This window comes from Phymastichus coffea, unplaced genomic scaffold, assembly GCF_024137745.1.
Source record: "Phymastichus coffea isolate CEN01 unplaced genomic scaffold, Cenicafe_Pcof_1.1 PCOF00007, whole genome shotgun sequence".
Lineage (NCBI taxonomy): Eukaryota > Metazoa > Arthropoda > Insecta > Hymenoptera > Eulophidae > Phymastichus > Phymastichus coffea.
Genome location: NW_026706818.1, coordinates 6,150,705 through 6,168,360, shown reverse-complemented (window position 1 = coordinate 6,168,360; position 17,656 = coordinate 6,150,705). Strand labels below are relative to the sequence as shown.

The following is a 17,656-nucleotide window of genomic DNA, read 5'->3' as shown; positions in this document are numbered from 1 at the left end:
CATTGACTTTGATCGTGTTTTCGAAGTATTTAATGATTATAATTCACATTTGAAATTTACTTATGAGACAGAGGTTAATGGTTCTATTAATTTTCTAGACTTATCAATTACTAGAAAAAATAATGGGATTATTACTAACTGGTACCAAAAACCAACTATGTCGGGACGTATTTTAAATTACAACTCAAATCACACACTAAAACAAAAAAAGAATATTGTTAATAACTTGATAGATAGATCGATATTGTTGTCTGATGAAAGTCACCATGACAATAATATATCTATTATAAGAAACATGTTATATAACAATGACTATCCGGAGGAATTTGTTGATGTGTGCATCAGAGATCGCATTAGAAAATATACATATAGTCATAACAATACACGTAATAAAAACAATAACGATAAACCGACAATTTACTTTCCAATTCCATTTAAAGAAGAATTTTTCTATAAATGCAAATCATCATTAAAGAAGAGTAACATTGTATGTGTACCAAAAATGACAAGCAAGCTATCTAATATTATTGGTCTAGGCAAAGATAAATTAAAGAAATGGGAAAAAACAGGCACAATTTATAATATTCAGTGTAAACAATGTCCATCGAATTACATCGGTGAAAGCAAAAGAGCTCTCAAAAATAGAATTAGTGAACATAAATATTCCGTGAAAAAAACTGTTGAAGATCCAGTCAACTCTAGATTTAAACTTTTACCTATACCGGCCCATATCGTGAATAATCCAGAACATGAATTTGATTGGGAGAATGCAAAAATCATGCATTTAGAAGCTGATTACAGAAAGAGATGCATCGCAGAGTCGGTGTATATTAAAATTACGAATAATACCATCAATTCACAGGAAGACACAAAATATTTAAACAATCAATACTCAAGAATACTCAACATCATAAAATCTACTTAGTTTCAGTACGAAAAATAAACATAGTTATTACAATACATCACTAATTCCCTTTCCTTCCAGTGTTTCCCCCACTCGTCAAGTACACTTTTTCTCTTGTTGTGTCTCTCGCTGTCTTTCTCTTTTATTTCATATACAGTACGATATGTCATTATATACATAACAGTTACTTAGCTTTTAATTTGCTGATCATGATGTGTTTTTACCCAATTGACAAACTATATTTTTACCTAACTGACAAAAGATTGTTATTCTATTTTTATATTTATTATTCGACAGAAAAATTAATAATTATTTATTTAAAAGTGTAATGTTTATAACAGACCATGTATGTGCGGAAGAACTCTTAATTTATTCAATTTTATCTACATTACAAAACGTATGTTTATATTATAATACAATATTAATATTGAAAGAATTCATTTATTTATAATAATATATATATTCAACAGATGTACTGAGGTGGCAATAAATAAAATTGCGAAACGTTTATAATAAAATAAGTGTTTAGTTTATTTATAGGGACGACTCCTAAGATCAAGATTACTAATATAATTATCGTATCTCGAAGACTAAACGAAATAGGACTTTTTGGACGCGTTGATGTTAAAAAAACCATTAATCAGTAAGAAAAATAATAAAGCCCGACTAGAATTTTTTTTTTTTTTTTTTTTTTTTTAATTTATTAAACGGGCATAAACCCATATCAAGATACATATAAATATAATAATAAAATATATAATATAAACAAAAAGAAGTATAAATAATTAATAAAACGACAATAGTGAGAAGAAAAAAAAATAAACGGAATAGCTATAAACAATATCCAAAAGTCGACAAAACAACACAATAGAAAAATAGTAAAATAAAAAATAAAAAAGTAACACAATAAAGGAAAAGAAAAAGAGAAAAACAAAATATAAAAAAGAATAATAACTAATAACTAATAAATAATAACTAATATAAAAAAATAATAAAAGAATAATAAAAAAGAATAATAAAAAAAATAATAATAACAAAAATTAACATGTAGAAAGGGAGAAGCAGCCAAGATAGGTGGGTAAATGGGAAGAAATAGGTGAGGTGTCACGTGACAGAAGAAAAGAAAAATAAGACACTAGCGAAACACCGCAGCATTCGCACGAACAAGCCGTTTAAAAGCGCCCAGGCAAACTGAGTGAACATCCAGCGGAGTTGACAAATTATTAATAATGAGGCAAGATCGATCAATAATTGATAAATGGTTAAGATTCCACCTACGTGAACGGATGAAAAAGGTATGATTACGGGCACGAAGAGTGCGTGCTGGGACAATATAGAGGATATGGTTAGAGAGTGAAATCGAATCGATGAAATTATGACATAATTTATAAATGAAAAATGCAGACTGGTAATTAATGAAGGAAGTGACGGTACTAATATGAAATGAGTTTGCAATGGCAGAGTAGTCATGAGAGAAGGGATCCATACATGGGCCAAATTTATTAGCTAAAAAACGCAGAAAACGATGCTGAACAGTCTCGAGTAACTTAGATTGCTGGTCAAAACGTGGAGCCCAAATAACTGACGCATACGTGAGACGAGAGCGAATATTACCATTATAAAGTGCAATGAGGGAGGCTGGTCGCTTAAAGGCACGACATTGCCTAAACAGTAGAAAAAGTGACCTGGATGCCGTACAGCAGGACTGATTAATGTGAGCGGTGAACGATAAACTCCGATCGAACAATACTCCCAGACTTTAAACTCCGTCACCCTACAAATTGCAAGATCCATACAAAAATAGTCGAATATATAAGACGCTTTACATCGAGAAAATGAAAGGACTGCACATTTATCAGTATTTACCAAGAGCCCATTAACTGAGCACCAATCAGAAAACCTCAGCAGATCCAGCTGTAACTCATCGGCATCATTCCTAGATGTAATAACTTTAAAAATTATAGCGTCGTCAGCATAGAAAGAGATTCAGGAAGAACGAATAACGGAAAATGCATCATTTACAAAGGTAATGAAAAATAGTGGACCAAGGTGCGAGCCCTGCGGTACCCCAGAGGTAGCCAGATAAGATGAGGAGATGAATTTCAGGAGCTTAACGGAGTAGGTTCTATGTGATAGGTATGAAGAGCACCAGGATAGAAGAGGGCCATGAATCCATAGAACGACAACTTAGCAGCCAGAAGTTGATGATTAACACAATCAAACGCACTGGTAAGATTAGTGTAAATCGTATCAACCTGCCGATCGTCATCGAATGCGTCCGTAAGAAATTCAACGAACTCCGCAAGATTAGTAACCGTTCAACGGCGCGGAACAAAATCATGCTGGGAGACATTAATGACACGAAGAAGGAAACGAGAAAGTCGTATGGATACCAGATGATCACACAGCTTAGAAAGCACGCTGAGCTTGGCAATTGGACGATAATTACAAACATTTCTCCTGTCACCACGCCTCTTATACACCGGAATGATAAAAGCTTGTTTCCAAGCAGTAGGAAAGGTACCAGATCGTAAAGATAAATTCATAATATACATAATCGGTCGAGCTAAACAATTGGTACAATTTACAAAAAAAGTTGACGGGATTCCATCGGGTCCGGCCGCAGATGACGGTTTCAGTCCAGCAAGGCCCTGAGTTACCTCTTCAATATCAAGAGAAATGTCCGACAGCGTATTAGAATCAAACGTTAGCCCCTCGAAACCATTAAGTAGTGAAGTTGAAGAAAAAACCGAAGAAAATCGTTCCGCAAACAAGTTGACAATATCCGGGCCATCATGGGCATCGATACTATTATAATACATACTATCAGGATAGCCAGAGCAACAATCCCTAGGGTTAGCAAACCTCCAGAACTCTCCAGGATCAGACTCCAATGACTCCTCAACATCACTAATAAATCGACTGTAGTCGCGCAACGTCAGACGCTTGCAAATTATCCGGAAGCTCCTGAAGTCATGCAATGCCTGACCATCTCCCGAAGCCTTAAATATCCGGTGGGCCATCTTCTTCTGAGAAATCGCAGCTCTCAGTTCGTCTGTCATCCAACTCGGGAATCTAGCAGTGAAAGAGCCAGTAAGTGGAACGTTGCAGCTAATAATTTCGAATAATTTCCGGTAAAAACAATCAAGCGCCATGTCAACGTCCCACTCACCAAGGAGATCATTCCAATTTGTCGACGTCAGAGCAGCATTAATACTGCTATAATTTGCCTTTTTAAAGTTGAAGGAAGCAGAAGTATTAAATGGTAGAGAGCTTGGTGAAGCCACTGCAACACAGTTCAAATTAATAATGACAGGTTCGTGATGTCTGTCCGATGGTGCCAGAGGATCCAAAGCCGTGCTGAGAGACGCCGGAATACTACAAAATGCCAGATCAAGCGTGTTTCCAGAGCAATTTGTTGAACGAATCAACTGAGCGCACTTAAGGGAGCTCGTACAACTCTCCAATCTAGATGCCGAATCACAAATAGTCCTACTTGCTAGTGCGTCAGATGAAAGCACACCATCATAAGCCGACCACGTGCAGCGGGGAAGGTTGAAGTCACCCACAATGAGAACGGCACACTCAGGATATCCGGCAGCTGAATCCTCCAGAGAACAGCAAAAGGAATCCAAAGATGACTCGAATATCACCGGTGAGAGAGACGTAACTGGCGGCAGATAAGCAACGGAGAGAAGTAGCGGTGCTCCATAGTCAAGCTTCAGAGTCACATGCTCCAAATCATAATTGAGGGTATGTACTGTTACAAAGGAGCATGTGCTCTCAATCCAAACGAGGATACCACCTCCCCTTGATCTGCCACTCCGAACCTTCCAGCGATCCAATCTCACGAGCGAGTAGCCAGGAATCCTCAGCATAGCATCATCCACCGTGTCATCCAACCAGGATTCAGTGAGGGCAATTATATTAAACTTTTGCGCACATGTTAATACATTATTAATAAAAGTAGTGATGGATGATTTAATGCTACCAACGTTCTGGTAGTAAATAGAAAGAAGATTGGGTATCTCGGCTGCACTTATGTGTTTTTTGTTGAGGTGATGGAGGGTACGCCATTGAAAAATTTAATTTTGAGATCCTTCTCACCGGCCTGCATTCTAGAATTGATGTCGGCAATGGTCTCACGCAACAACCGCCGCTGAAAAGTGGATCGGTCCGGGCCACACTTCGCGTTCGGCACCGATTTAAGCAAATCCGGTGAGTGACGCAAGAACCACCGCGCCTCAACAGCAGATCGAAGAATGAGTTTCAATGGACGAGTCCTGTCCTCAGCCCTCTTTCCAAGTTGCAAAGTGGTGAGCAATGAAGCATCGATACTCGCCCCCACAAGTAGCGCCGCCACTGCCGCTGTGTCCTCGGCCGACGAGACATGTTCAGGGAAATTGTATATAATACAATTACATTCCCTTCTCCGCTGCTCGTTCATCTCCGCGAGAGTAACCGCATCAATCTTTGTGAAGGACTCGCCGACACAACTTTCCACCTTTGCCAGCCTAACCTCGTGGTCGTCAACTCGAGTGGCCTGCTCCGAGATAGAATGGTTGACCGCCTGAAATTGTGAGGTAATGGAGCCAGTGACCACCGAAAGCTCATGCTGGATGACGCCCATCCTGGCATCCATGGCATCAGAGCGCGCGACAAGACCATCCGTCACGCGCTGCAGCTCATCACACCTTCCAGAAATCAATGAGACGATGCTGTTCAATTTCGAATCGAAATATTTCACAACATCGTCCCATGATTCGCAATGCGAGTCATTGAGGGGCTTAGGCGGAGACGGATTAGACACTAATCCGGCTTGCGCGGCACTCATGATCGGAGACAACACTGAAGACAACAATGATGCTCTCGAAGGTATCTCAAGTCCTCCACAACACTTTTTGAATGACCCATTAGAAAGTTTGGCTGTCTTGCTCGCACAACTCCTGTGATAGAGTGATCGGCAACCCGAACACTGCACGGCATCACTAACGTTGATAGGGCCCTTAGACGGGCACGAAAAACATCTATTGTCAGACATAACTGACGCACCAAACAATAAGACTGTCAACTGTCACTCACAAAAGTCACAAACAAAACAAGTCTACTGGTCAACTCACTAACGTCACGAGAGTAACAAATTAAGTGGAACAACAATCAAGAGCACAAAAATATACACTTAATCGAAAACAGTACTAAACAACACAAAATGCAGCACAACAACTGATTTAATTCAGCACGGTAATAACGAAACTCAAACACGTATTTTATTTATTTATTTTTTTTTTTTCGCGTGCGGGTAAAACTTTGAGGTTAGGATTCGCGTGACTATTCTGACTGATAGTTTCACGTGTAGGTAGGAATTTGCTACAAAACATCGGAGCTGGACTGTTGAGAACTGGAAAAAAGTGTTGTTGAATAAAACTAAAATCAATTTATCTGGAAACGATGGGAGAAGATACGTTCGACGACCTAAAGATACCAGAAATGATCCACGATATCAAACACCAACTGTGAAACACGGTAATGGAAACATCATGCTATGGAAAGCTTTCTCTTGGAAATACATTGGTCCAATTTTCAAAATTAACGGCATTATGGACTCTACCAAGTATAGGGTCATTATATTAGATGTAATGCTGCCTTATGCATGGAAAAATATACCAAGAGCATGGATTTTTCAGCAGGATAATGAACCAAAACATCCATCACAGCTACTTCAACAAGTTTTTACTCAGAAAAAAGTCCGAGTTTTAGAGTGGCCAAGTTAATCTCCGGATTTTCATCCTATAAAACACTTATGTCAAGAATGAAAATTAAGAATAGGGACTGAAACTTGTACAAATAAAGCTGATTAGTGGGAAAAAGTTCAAGAACAGTGGTAAAATATCTCTCGAAAACGAATTATAAAATTGATTGATTCGATGCCTCACCGATTTGCTGCCGCGATAGCTGCAAAGGGTATGGCTACTAAATATTCATGAACAACGTGAATCCTTTTATTTATCTGTAAGTTTTTTGTACATATACTGAGTAATTTCTGTTTGGCCGGATATTTATGAAGTATCAAAAATTTTCATTTTTGTTATAAATAATAATTGATTGTTATATTTAATTATCTAACTATGTAATAATGTAGCATAATAAATGTACTTTATATCAGTATATGAAAGTTATTATTTTATACTATTTCAACTACAGTTAATTATAAAATTATGATTGGTCGGATAATTTTGCATGCAACTGTATAATAACAAAAAATGTCTTTGAAAAAATACAACAAAAATTGAGAAGAAAGAACGAAATCAAAAATATTATAATAAAAATAAAAATTAAAAATCGGATAAAACGATAGAGATATTATCAAACTTATAAAGTAAAAAAATTATAAAATAGCAAAGAATATTACAATCTCAATCGAGAAGAAAACTGATCGAGAAAATGAAACGTCAACGAACATTGCATATAAAAAAGAAATCTTTTGTCATATATATTAAATACAATACACTAAACTTATTTCATGAAAAATAGCTTTGGATCATAAAAAATATATTTCTTTTAAATTGAAGATGCTGTGCATTACCGGTGCATTTCACGATGCACACGCACTCACATACCCGACCACGTGTCAGTTCGAACGCCGAAATCCGTGGAAAACTCGGCAGAATAGCGGCCTGGTCGCACCCTTACATGTAAACGGGCGTTCCCAATTATCCTCTTGGGGGCGATCGAGTACCAGCAGCTGGATGTAGACGACTATCCAGAGCAGCCGGAAATCATCTGATCGGAAATAAAACGGCATCGACGCACGAGATGCGCATGTATTCGCGATGGTGGCTACTTTGACTGCCACATGCTTACTATATAATTATAAGGAAGGCAGTTAGCTGATAGAGATAGAGTGGTTAAAGAGAAATACTGACAATGAGGACTATCATGTAATTGAAATACAAACAAATTCTACCGTTAAATGCGTATGACAGCTAATTGAGATGAGTTACTTGTAATGAATGACACCGATTGTACTAATTGAACATGCGATATTTAAATTAGACTTCAAAGGTGCCACTAACGTCAATTATTACTAAACCAATTTCGAATTAATTACCGCCCTCATCAAATGAGGTGATAGAGTAGAGATAAAAATTTAGTTGACTAATGAAATAAAACTAAGCGTACAGCGTAGTGGAGCATGAGAAAATTTGTTAAAGGCACATTAAGGGTATTTAGATGGTACAATTGACTTCTGCAAAGTAGAAAAGCAATGTATGTTCTGGGACACAAAGAAGACGACAAAGGATGCCGTTAATGTATAAGGGATATGTGTATGTCCTGGGACACAAAGAGACCACCCGATGAAGGTGTCGCGGTATCACACTACCGCAACACCTTTTAATCGCGATAAGGTGAGACCCCATGCTGAGTGTCTAAAAGGCATTTGATGTACCTTTGACACCTCTCGCGTGCCAGTGGGCCCCTTCGACAGAGGGAAACCCCATGCCGAGTGTCTAAAAGGTATTTGATGTACCTTTGACATCTCCCGCTGAGTACTTAAAAGGTAATCGATGTAGCTTATGCATTGAAGATGCGCCGCCAATGCATAAGATATATGTGTATGTCCTGAGACAGAAGTCAGTGGGCCCTTCGACAGAGTGCCCCCCCCCCCCCCCCCCACCCATTCATCCATTCTTCCACCCACCCACCTACAGAGATTGTTAAGGTAGGTTGCTGTAGAAGTCGTTGCTAAGAGTCTGAAGCACAATCGATGTTCCTTTTTAAATGAAGATGCGTTCTAGCAGCGTGCACTATCCTTTTTCAGGGTCACATTTAATTTTAGGAAACTTTCGACTACTCACACCACCTTGCACTCTCTTCAATAACGCTTTACCTCATGCTGAGGATTAAAACGCATTCGATGTTCCTTTTTCAATGAAGATGCGTTCGAAAGTACGTATTACGCAGCAGGTGACTGGAGATAGAGTAATCTTAATGACGAATCGTCTCTTAGTCATTTTATTGCTTTTTGCCTTAGAGATAAGGTTTTTAAGTTAGCCTTGTTTAGTTGCGTTAACATCCCCCACATGCTGAGCGTCTAAAGCGAAATCAATGTTCTTCTTCCTTTAAAGATTTTTATCAATTTGACTAGAGTTTCTTTTGGAGAGTAGGAATCATCCTGATTTTTCCGAAAATGTTTTCCGGAGTCAATCGTTAGGTAGTGCTCAAGAAGAATACATCAACGAAGCATTTAGTATTTTTTAGTAACTGTTCATTGTTTTGTATAAAAAAAATTTAAAGAAATGGATAGTACACAAATAATTAGTACAATAAATGCCATGATTATTTTCATGGTTAATGTAAGTATTTTATGTATATATTCTATTAATTATTCAAGATAGTTTTTATAATAAATTTTTTATTTTTTTAGACTCCACCGATCCTGCTAGCTAGTTTACCGACTAGCATATTTTATTATTTATTGATTGCTATTTTAAAAGTGGTAAGCATTTTTTTATATAACATAAAATATATTTATTTTTAATCATTTTATTTTTTCTTTTCAGCTAAATATAATCGTGACGGATCCGTCGCATAGGCGACATATTTAACATATATTAGAAGTAGTTATAAAGGTATGTATATATATATATAAATAATTATATTTAAATAAGTATATTTAAATAAGTATATATATATATATATATTTTTGTTCTAATTTACAGAGCGATGTTGAGAGAATAGAAAGAGCTGCGGCCGAAAGAGCTGTGGCCGAAAGAGTTGCGGTCGAAAAAGCAGCGGCCGAAAGAGCCGTAAGCGATAAGGCTGCTGTACTTGAAAGGGCCGTAAGCGAGAGGGCCGCTGACCTTGAAAGGGCCGCAAACGAGAGGGCTGCTGCGCTCGAAAGGGCCGCGGCTGAAAGAACAGCAAAGTCCACAAAATATATAGCTGAAAGGTCTGAAAGGGCTGCTAAAGCTGCAGCCGAGAAGACGGCGAGGGCCGCAAAGTCTGCAGCCGAAAAGGCTGCAAGGGCTGCGACCGAAACAACAGCCGTAAAAGCAGCCAAAAAAAGATGTGTAAACACTTATTTAATTAATTAATTTATATATTATTTAAATAAATACATATAAACTGTTAGAATATGAAATTATTTATTCTTTAAAGAAGGCAATTGCAGCAAGCAACGTTGGAATCGCACGAGTAGCAGACGGCCGAGCGGCTAGCACGCGTTTCTTTTTATTTTAGTGCTATCTTAATCCTAATAGCGAGCACTCGATTTTCTCAACGGTTTCTTATGTAAAAAATGACAAAGAATACGATAGTACAAAAATTCAAAAAAAAAATATCGTTTTTTGAGATATCGTCGATTTTTTGAAAAAATTGTTTATAACAATGGTATAAATAAATAATTTGGTATTTTATTATTTACATTTTAAAAGTGAAACTCTTTCCGCGTCTTTTAAAAAAAGAATCATGTCTATATCTTTATTAGTCTCCGAGAAATCGAATTAATAAAAAAAAGTCTAATATTTTTTGAACAGTTGATAAGTCGGCCCCTTATCAATATTTTGATCTAAAACTCTGCATAGATGTTAACCTCTGTATAGATAACAAGTCTACCAACTTTGAACAAAATTGGTGATTTGAAGTTTTAAACTGTTTGAAATAGCCAAGAATTGCCCTGCTGTGGATAGACATCCCATGAGTAGCATCGAAAATGTCCTTACAACGGCAATCATCGCTACCAGCAGCAGCAGCAGCAGCAGCAGCATGATTTTTACTACCACTAATACCACGAGCACGCAGAAAGTTGTACCGCAGGTGAAATCTATTGAAAGCATCACGTACCCTAGTGTATTTTCTTGTTTCAATGGAAAACCTACACGACCTACCAAACCACGCGAAAAAGGCACTGTAAACAAAGACACGCTGCGCATGAACTATACGTCCGGCAGGTGTCAAGTAAGTAACCAATAGATTCGTGAGGTTTTACTGTTGACGTTTCCGGTAGAGGTCGCTCGAACACTATGGCGCGAAGATATAAATGTAGGCCCGATACTTTCCGGACAGACCTCGTATGTATTAAAACCTTGATATCTAATATAATTATACATGATTCTATTAACTTTGAGATAAAGCAATAGATCTATAGGAGGCTGTACATTTCCAAAACTATCAAAATACATAACCTCATCAGCTTTCTTTTTATATGGTACCAATGAGTACCTGGTCCACGTTTATAATCTAAATTTATAATAGCTGTCTCTTGATATCGAGATCCATCGGTCTGTAGAGCATCACGCATAAAAACACCTCGAAAATTTGAAATTTTTAGTATTTTAGCATATTTTCTTATATCATGATCTGTCAGTGCTCAATTAGGTAAAGTTACTTCGAGCCTTTTTTTTAAACCTTTTCCACTTGAATATGATTTCAGATGAAGACCATAACCTTTACGATGTGCTTTCAAATAAAGTCCTTTACCAATAGCAATAGCTTCCATAGTTTTATTATGTCTATGAGCTTCTTTCAATTAATTTCGAGTCGCCTTAGCACTGTTAACGGCTTTTGCTATTGAAGCAGATTCTCCAGCTAAAGCTCCAGTGGCGCTCAAAGCGGCAAATAATGGAATTAAAAAAGGAAGAGCTCCATCCACTTTACTAGGAATTAGTAGAATACGAGGAATATTAATTTTTCTTCTTCCTCCAGCCTTCTTCACAGCTTCTTTAGCGCCTTTTATAGCCGAACGAATGACAAAGAGTGATTTATTACTAGGTACAACACTTCTCGAGGCAGCGTTAATATTTTTTTTCAATGCAAGTGATAGATTTTTACTTTGTACATGTGTCTTATGTCGCTGTCGTTGTTGTTGACGATTTTTTAATCCTTTACTTCGTTTCTTTCCTCGTTTTAAAATTTTAACACCCATATCAAGTTTACTTTTAACTTTCATTACGTTGGCTACAGCAAACGTAGCAACTTTCTCACCAAAACTACTATCTTTCGCTTGCACTCTATCCCAGGCCTGTTTAACTAGAATTTTGTCGGCTTCGTTTCTCGTCTCAATGTTCTCTCGATTCTGAGAATAAGCAATATCGTGATCTTTACAAGCAGCGTCTAGCAGATTTATTCCAGGATCACCACGAACAAGTCGTTTTTTCAATTTAGTTCCCGGTCCGCAATACTGATAACCAGGCAAATGAGCTTCGAATGGTAAGTTATTAATGATCTTATTCACTAAGCCAGCACCACCAGTCTTTCTTTTGTGACAAATGATCATACCTCATCAGAAGACAAAGTCTTAATGAAACTAAAAATATATAAACAGTCTTTTTATAGTTAGTAGTCTCATTCTTCGTTCGATCAATGACTAGAAAACAATATGGACTTCAAAGAGCAACCACTTAAGTGCAAGTCATAAATTTTGATAATGTGGTTGAGACGGTAAAACGAGAAAAAAGACATGGTGAACTACTACCTGACAGTATACGAGCAGTTTTCTGTGGTCCTAGTAACTGTGGGAAAACTAACTGTTTGCTAACACTAATCACACATCCTAATGGACTTAAATTCGAAAACGTTTATGTTTATTCAAAGTCCCTCAACCAACCAAAGTAGATGTTTTTAAAAGATTTATTGGGACCGATTGATGGTATACAGTATTATACATTCAGCGAGCATGAGGCAGTTGTTTCACTGGATAAAGCTAATCCAAATTCCATCATGATTTTTGACGATATAGCCACTGAAAAGCAGGACAACGTTAGAACATTCTTCTGTATGGGAAGACATAAAAAAGTTGATAGTTTCTATCTCTGTCAATCATACGCTCGCATACCAAAGCATCTCATTCGAGGTAATGTAAATTTACTAGTTTTGTTTCGACAAGATGACGTGAATATTAGACATATTTACAACGATCAGGTTAACTCAGATATGACTTTTGAGAAGTTTAAAGCAATTTGTTCAAAATGTTGGAGAGACGATAATCATGGATTTATGGTTATTGATGGAGATAGACCAATCAATCATGGACGGTATAGAAAAAGATTCGATTCTCTTGCTATAAATATAGCCGAGTGAACGAATGAAGATTATTTAACTTTAGAAATTACAAGCGTCAACATGGCTAATTTTGAAAAAGAAAAGAAGATGCTCGAGAAATTGTCTGAGGCTGGTGAGACCATCAGACGTAAGTATCAACTAATAAAACGTGACAAAGGTGATTTAGAAAATAAATTGAATGAAACTTTTAAACCTATGGTTGATCCATTGCAGAAACTTGTGGAGTTGGCTATTGATAAAACTAACGATAATACTGAACAGGAAACGAACAAGGAGAAGATAATTATGTTCGATAAAGTTTTCAAGTCAAAAACAACAGCTGACACTCCCTATAAATCTCAATATTTCGATAGTACTGTTAATGACTTAACTTCTACATTACATCCGCTTGATTCTACATTTGAATCCGCTATGTCTATTGCTGATTCTGCTGATGATGGTGTTGATAATGCTGATGAAGACGAATTTAGTAAGACTAGTGAATTATCACTTGATAGAACTGCAATAAATTTAGACAATGTTAGTTCAAATGTAACTACAAAACAACAAAAACAGCTATTGGATGACTCGATTGTAGGAAACTATATTCGACTATTGCATGAACCGCAACAGAAAAGTAATTTAGACAAGACATTTGGCGTTCGCTTACATGTAAATACATATGTCATAGGCAATTCTCCAATTTCTTTCCAAAACGATAATGTGACTCTGAATAATAAAGCATTCAGCAAGACGCCTGGATTAATGGAACTTCTCTTTCGTAAAAAACCTAATTCTAAATTAATCAGTTCATCGGATATTGAAAATTATATAAAAATTTTTGAAATCACTAACGCTCATCGTAAGAGATATGAAACAAATGGAGAATATCGCAATAAGCATGTAAATAAATTCAAAAAGTATATTGGTCCAAATTTATCATTGAGCAGTAGCGCTAAGAAGCGAAAATCGAATATTGATGGAAGAGGTCTTTTTCCTAACTATAAAATAGCTAGAAAAGGAACGTTATTTGATTATGTATTATGTATGTTGAAATGATCCAAACGAGCTCGTTGATCGATTGAGATTGCTTATCGCCGAACAAACCGCTGGTAATGCTATACGCCACTACGAAATACTACGGTCATATCTGCAAAAAAGGGCATTTCAAATTAGAATAAATAAGAATAAATCAAAATGCCAGCTAATAAAATCAGGAGTGCCGCAACTCATTATCTAGTATACACCTCGGACTTACATAAATCTGAAAATATTCTGACAGCAACATACGCAGATGATACAGCAATTCGAACAACACTGAGACCCAACAATAACATCAGAAATAATCAAAAAATACTTTAATAATCATCTTCAAAATTGGTTCAACTCATGGAGAATAATAGTAAACGAAAGTAAATCAATACATACAGCATTTGCACTTCGAAAAGATACCTGTCCACCTATTAGTTTAAACGATAAATATATCTCGCAAAGTAACCAAGTAAAATATTTAGGTATTCACTTGAACCGAAGGCTTACATGGAAAGAACACATATTCACTAAACGTAAACAGTTGGGATTGAAATGAAGTAAAATATAGGAGGAAAATCGGAACTGTCAATCGAAAACAAATTACTGCTATATAAAGCTGTAGTCAAATCAGTCTGGACCTATGGTATTTAACTATGCAGTGCTGCTTCAAGCTAGAATATTGAAATCGAATATTGAAATTTTCAAAAGATTTCAATCGAAAGTACTTCGTAGTACTTGTATAGTACGGACTCCATGATTCATTCCTAATGAAATAATCAAAAATGATCTACAGATTCCAACAGTCAAGGAAGATAATCAAAAATTTCTACAACAGATGTCAAAAACACCCAAATAAACTCATCAGCAATCTTCTCAAGACTTCTATTACAAACACTAGACTAAAGAAACGTAATCTATTAAGCGGATAAATAATCTGATGTAACAATCATAATCACACTGTAAAACAAAGACAGAATACTCGCTAGAGTATTCTGTCAAACAACATGTACATTATTATTTTTTTTTTGTAATTCCATTTGCTTATTGTCTCAATAAGTGAGACAGATTGTAAATATTGTAAGGAAGTAAAAAAAAATATTTTCTACATTGGTACAAGCATGCTTAATTTTTTTAAAATTTTAGTCATGGTGTCTGAGATTTCCCACTTGAGAGTGGATTCAAGTTATTAATATGAATTTGAAGATTAATAATAGAATCCAAAGACCATCCTGAATCGATACTTTCAAATTATTTCACCTCTTTTTATAATGGACTTTTAATGTTATTATTAAACCACTCCTTAAGAGGGCTTGCAGATACATTTCGATGTTTCGTGTAATAAAATGTTTTGTATCATAAGCTTTTCCCATCTCATCTTGGTTACTTGAATATTTTCAAAAATTGTATGATAGCACTGCATTAATGTTACATGCATTATATGCTCTCAAAATATATTTGATATGTTTTGCAAACAATCTGCAAGCATCTTTCAAGAATGATTCGATATATTCGATATATTCCATAAACTTTGTCTATTAACTTTACAAGTTTTTAATTGTAAATGCATACTTTGAAGATTACCAGTAGTAGTGAGCATTGATTTTTATTCTGACACGTCAGATGATGAATGTCTTAAAACTTTTTTCAAAATTCACGAAAAAAAGATACACTGTTTTTTACTGCTTTATAATTTATTCATCACGTACATTTTTTCACTCTTGCATGCGTAGATATTGACTGTTTATAGATATCAATGACAAATGAATTGAACAAACTTCAAATATGTGTTACTTTAAGTATCTTTAGCGAAAAGGACTTATAAACGAATATATACAAGGTGTCCTAAAAGTATGGACACATCTGAATATCTCGGAAAATAAGAATGCTAGTATAAAACGTTAGACATAACAGTTTTGGAAAATCAAAATAGCCATCTAACGATGACCTTGGGTTTGACCTTGAGCATGATCTTTCAGATTATTTCAAGATCAACTTTGTTTTTTTAAATGGGAACCCCTATTTCAACGACGACAATCGAAAGAGCAGGAAATTAAAAATCTAAATTATACTGTAACTGGGCCTAGAATAGCCAGACCTGTCTTACTCGCTCTCTCTCTCTCGTTCTCTCTCTCTCTCTCTCTCTCTCTTTCTCTCTCTCTCTCTCTCTCTCTTTCTCTTTCTCTCTCTCTCTCGCAGCCTCGCACCTTCGCTGTTGCCCTGGCGAGCGTTTGAAAATTATGAACCGATTCTGATGCTCGCACCGCTTTATTTCAGTGCCAATACCTGAGCAGAGCATCGTCATTGGGAGCCAATTAGGAGCAAGAGCGGCTGCGGTAAGAAGAAGAGAGAGAGATTGACGCGTCGCGAGGAGAGAGTAACTGAGCGCGAGTGACCCGCGGCGATCCGCTCGCGAGAGTGAAGCCGCCGGCGTTGCTCGAGCCGGCGCGCGAACGATTGGGGAGAGAGTTCTAGCCGAGATCTTGAGATAAACGGATCCATTTGACGGCCGAGCGTGCACACGTGAGAGAAAGCCGAATAATCAGGTCAAGACAAAGAAGTTCGACGACGCCGAGCAGAGTACAGCAAGGAGAGTATTTCCAACGACCCTTAGAGCATCGTGGAATCCATTCAAGCCTGCCACAAGCCTGCCAGCAGTTCCTGCAGAATTTTCTGCCAGCAGCTCCAGCAGCTCCAGCAGCAGTCCCTGCCAGCAGCACTAGCAGCGATTCCTGCCAGCAGCTTTCACCAGGTCAAATCGTGTCTCTTTCTCTCTCATTTCGTGTGTCGGCGAAGTGCTCGCGATCTTCCGCGAGCACAGCGGAATTGACGAATAAAACGAGTCCCTCCTTTGTAATCCTCTCAAATTATTGTAACGTGCCGATTATTGTCCGCACGAGCGCATGCACGCGGCTGTCGACGACGACGCGTGAACTAGCGTCGTCACTCTTTTATTGTTAAGCGTAGAGAAATAAATATTCTTAACGGTTATCGGGAGTGATTATTGTGTGCGCCCGTCATTCCTTTGCTCTTAATCCAAAGCCCAAAACGTCAATTTAGTGACGAGGCCCATCGTCACCGTTCAGAGGAGTGAAAGAGCCTCCCTTACCTTTCCCCTTTTTAAATAATTTGTCATACGGCACTTGGGCACGGGCCTTCGCATGGCTCGTGGGAATTACCTTTCCCCAAAACGCGTTAAATTTTAATCATTAGTGTCACAATCCTCTATGACTTACCTCCAACTTCCCCTCCCCCCCTATAACTTTCTCATAAACCTAGAAAATTTCCATGTTATGTTTTTGAAACTGTTAAAGTTATTCTTTTCTTTTTAATTTTTTGAGCATCACCTGCAACGTTATTTCAAAATGAACTGCAAATATGAGTAAAAAGTAAATATGTTTAACTGCAAAAAAAATTTATAAAGTTGCAAAGATTGAAAATATACAAGTATTTGAATAAAAGCAAGTTTTTAAATATTTACAAATATTTTCAGAATTCGCGAAGCTCTGCAAAAATTTTGAATATTCAAATTACAAAAATTTTAAAAGTTGCAAAAGGTGTAATATATAAAAATGCGATCATCAGCGATACCCTGTTGAAATCCTGAGCCCTGATTAATGTGCAGTGACCCAAAAAATCCATTGGATAACGTTCTCATTATTTTTCCATCACATTCACATTTTC

The 17,656-nt window shown here is 36.9% G+C and overlaps 2 protein-coding genes across 10 annotated transcripts in view; one reads left to right on the top strand and one right to left on the bottom strand.

Moving 5' to 3' along the window:
- Window positions 1–17,656, top strand: part of LOC131668951 (guanine nucleotide-binding protein G(o) subunit alpha) — an 853,882-nt gene that overhangs the window by 153,545 nt on the left and 682,681 nt on the right. The window lies entirely within an intron of this gene.
- Window positions 3,007–5,738, bottom strand: LOC131669283 (uncharacterized). Its single transcript, XM_058944061.1, has 3 exons — window positions 5,012–5,738; window positions 3,298–4,937; window positions 3,007–3,159 (listed from the first exon to the last, which is right to left on the bottom strand). Exons 1-3 carry the CDS (start codon window positions 5,736–5,738, stop codon window positions 3,007–3,009), a joined length of 2,520 nt encoding a protein of 839 aa, XP_058800044.1.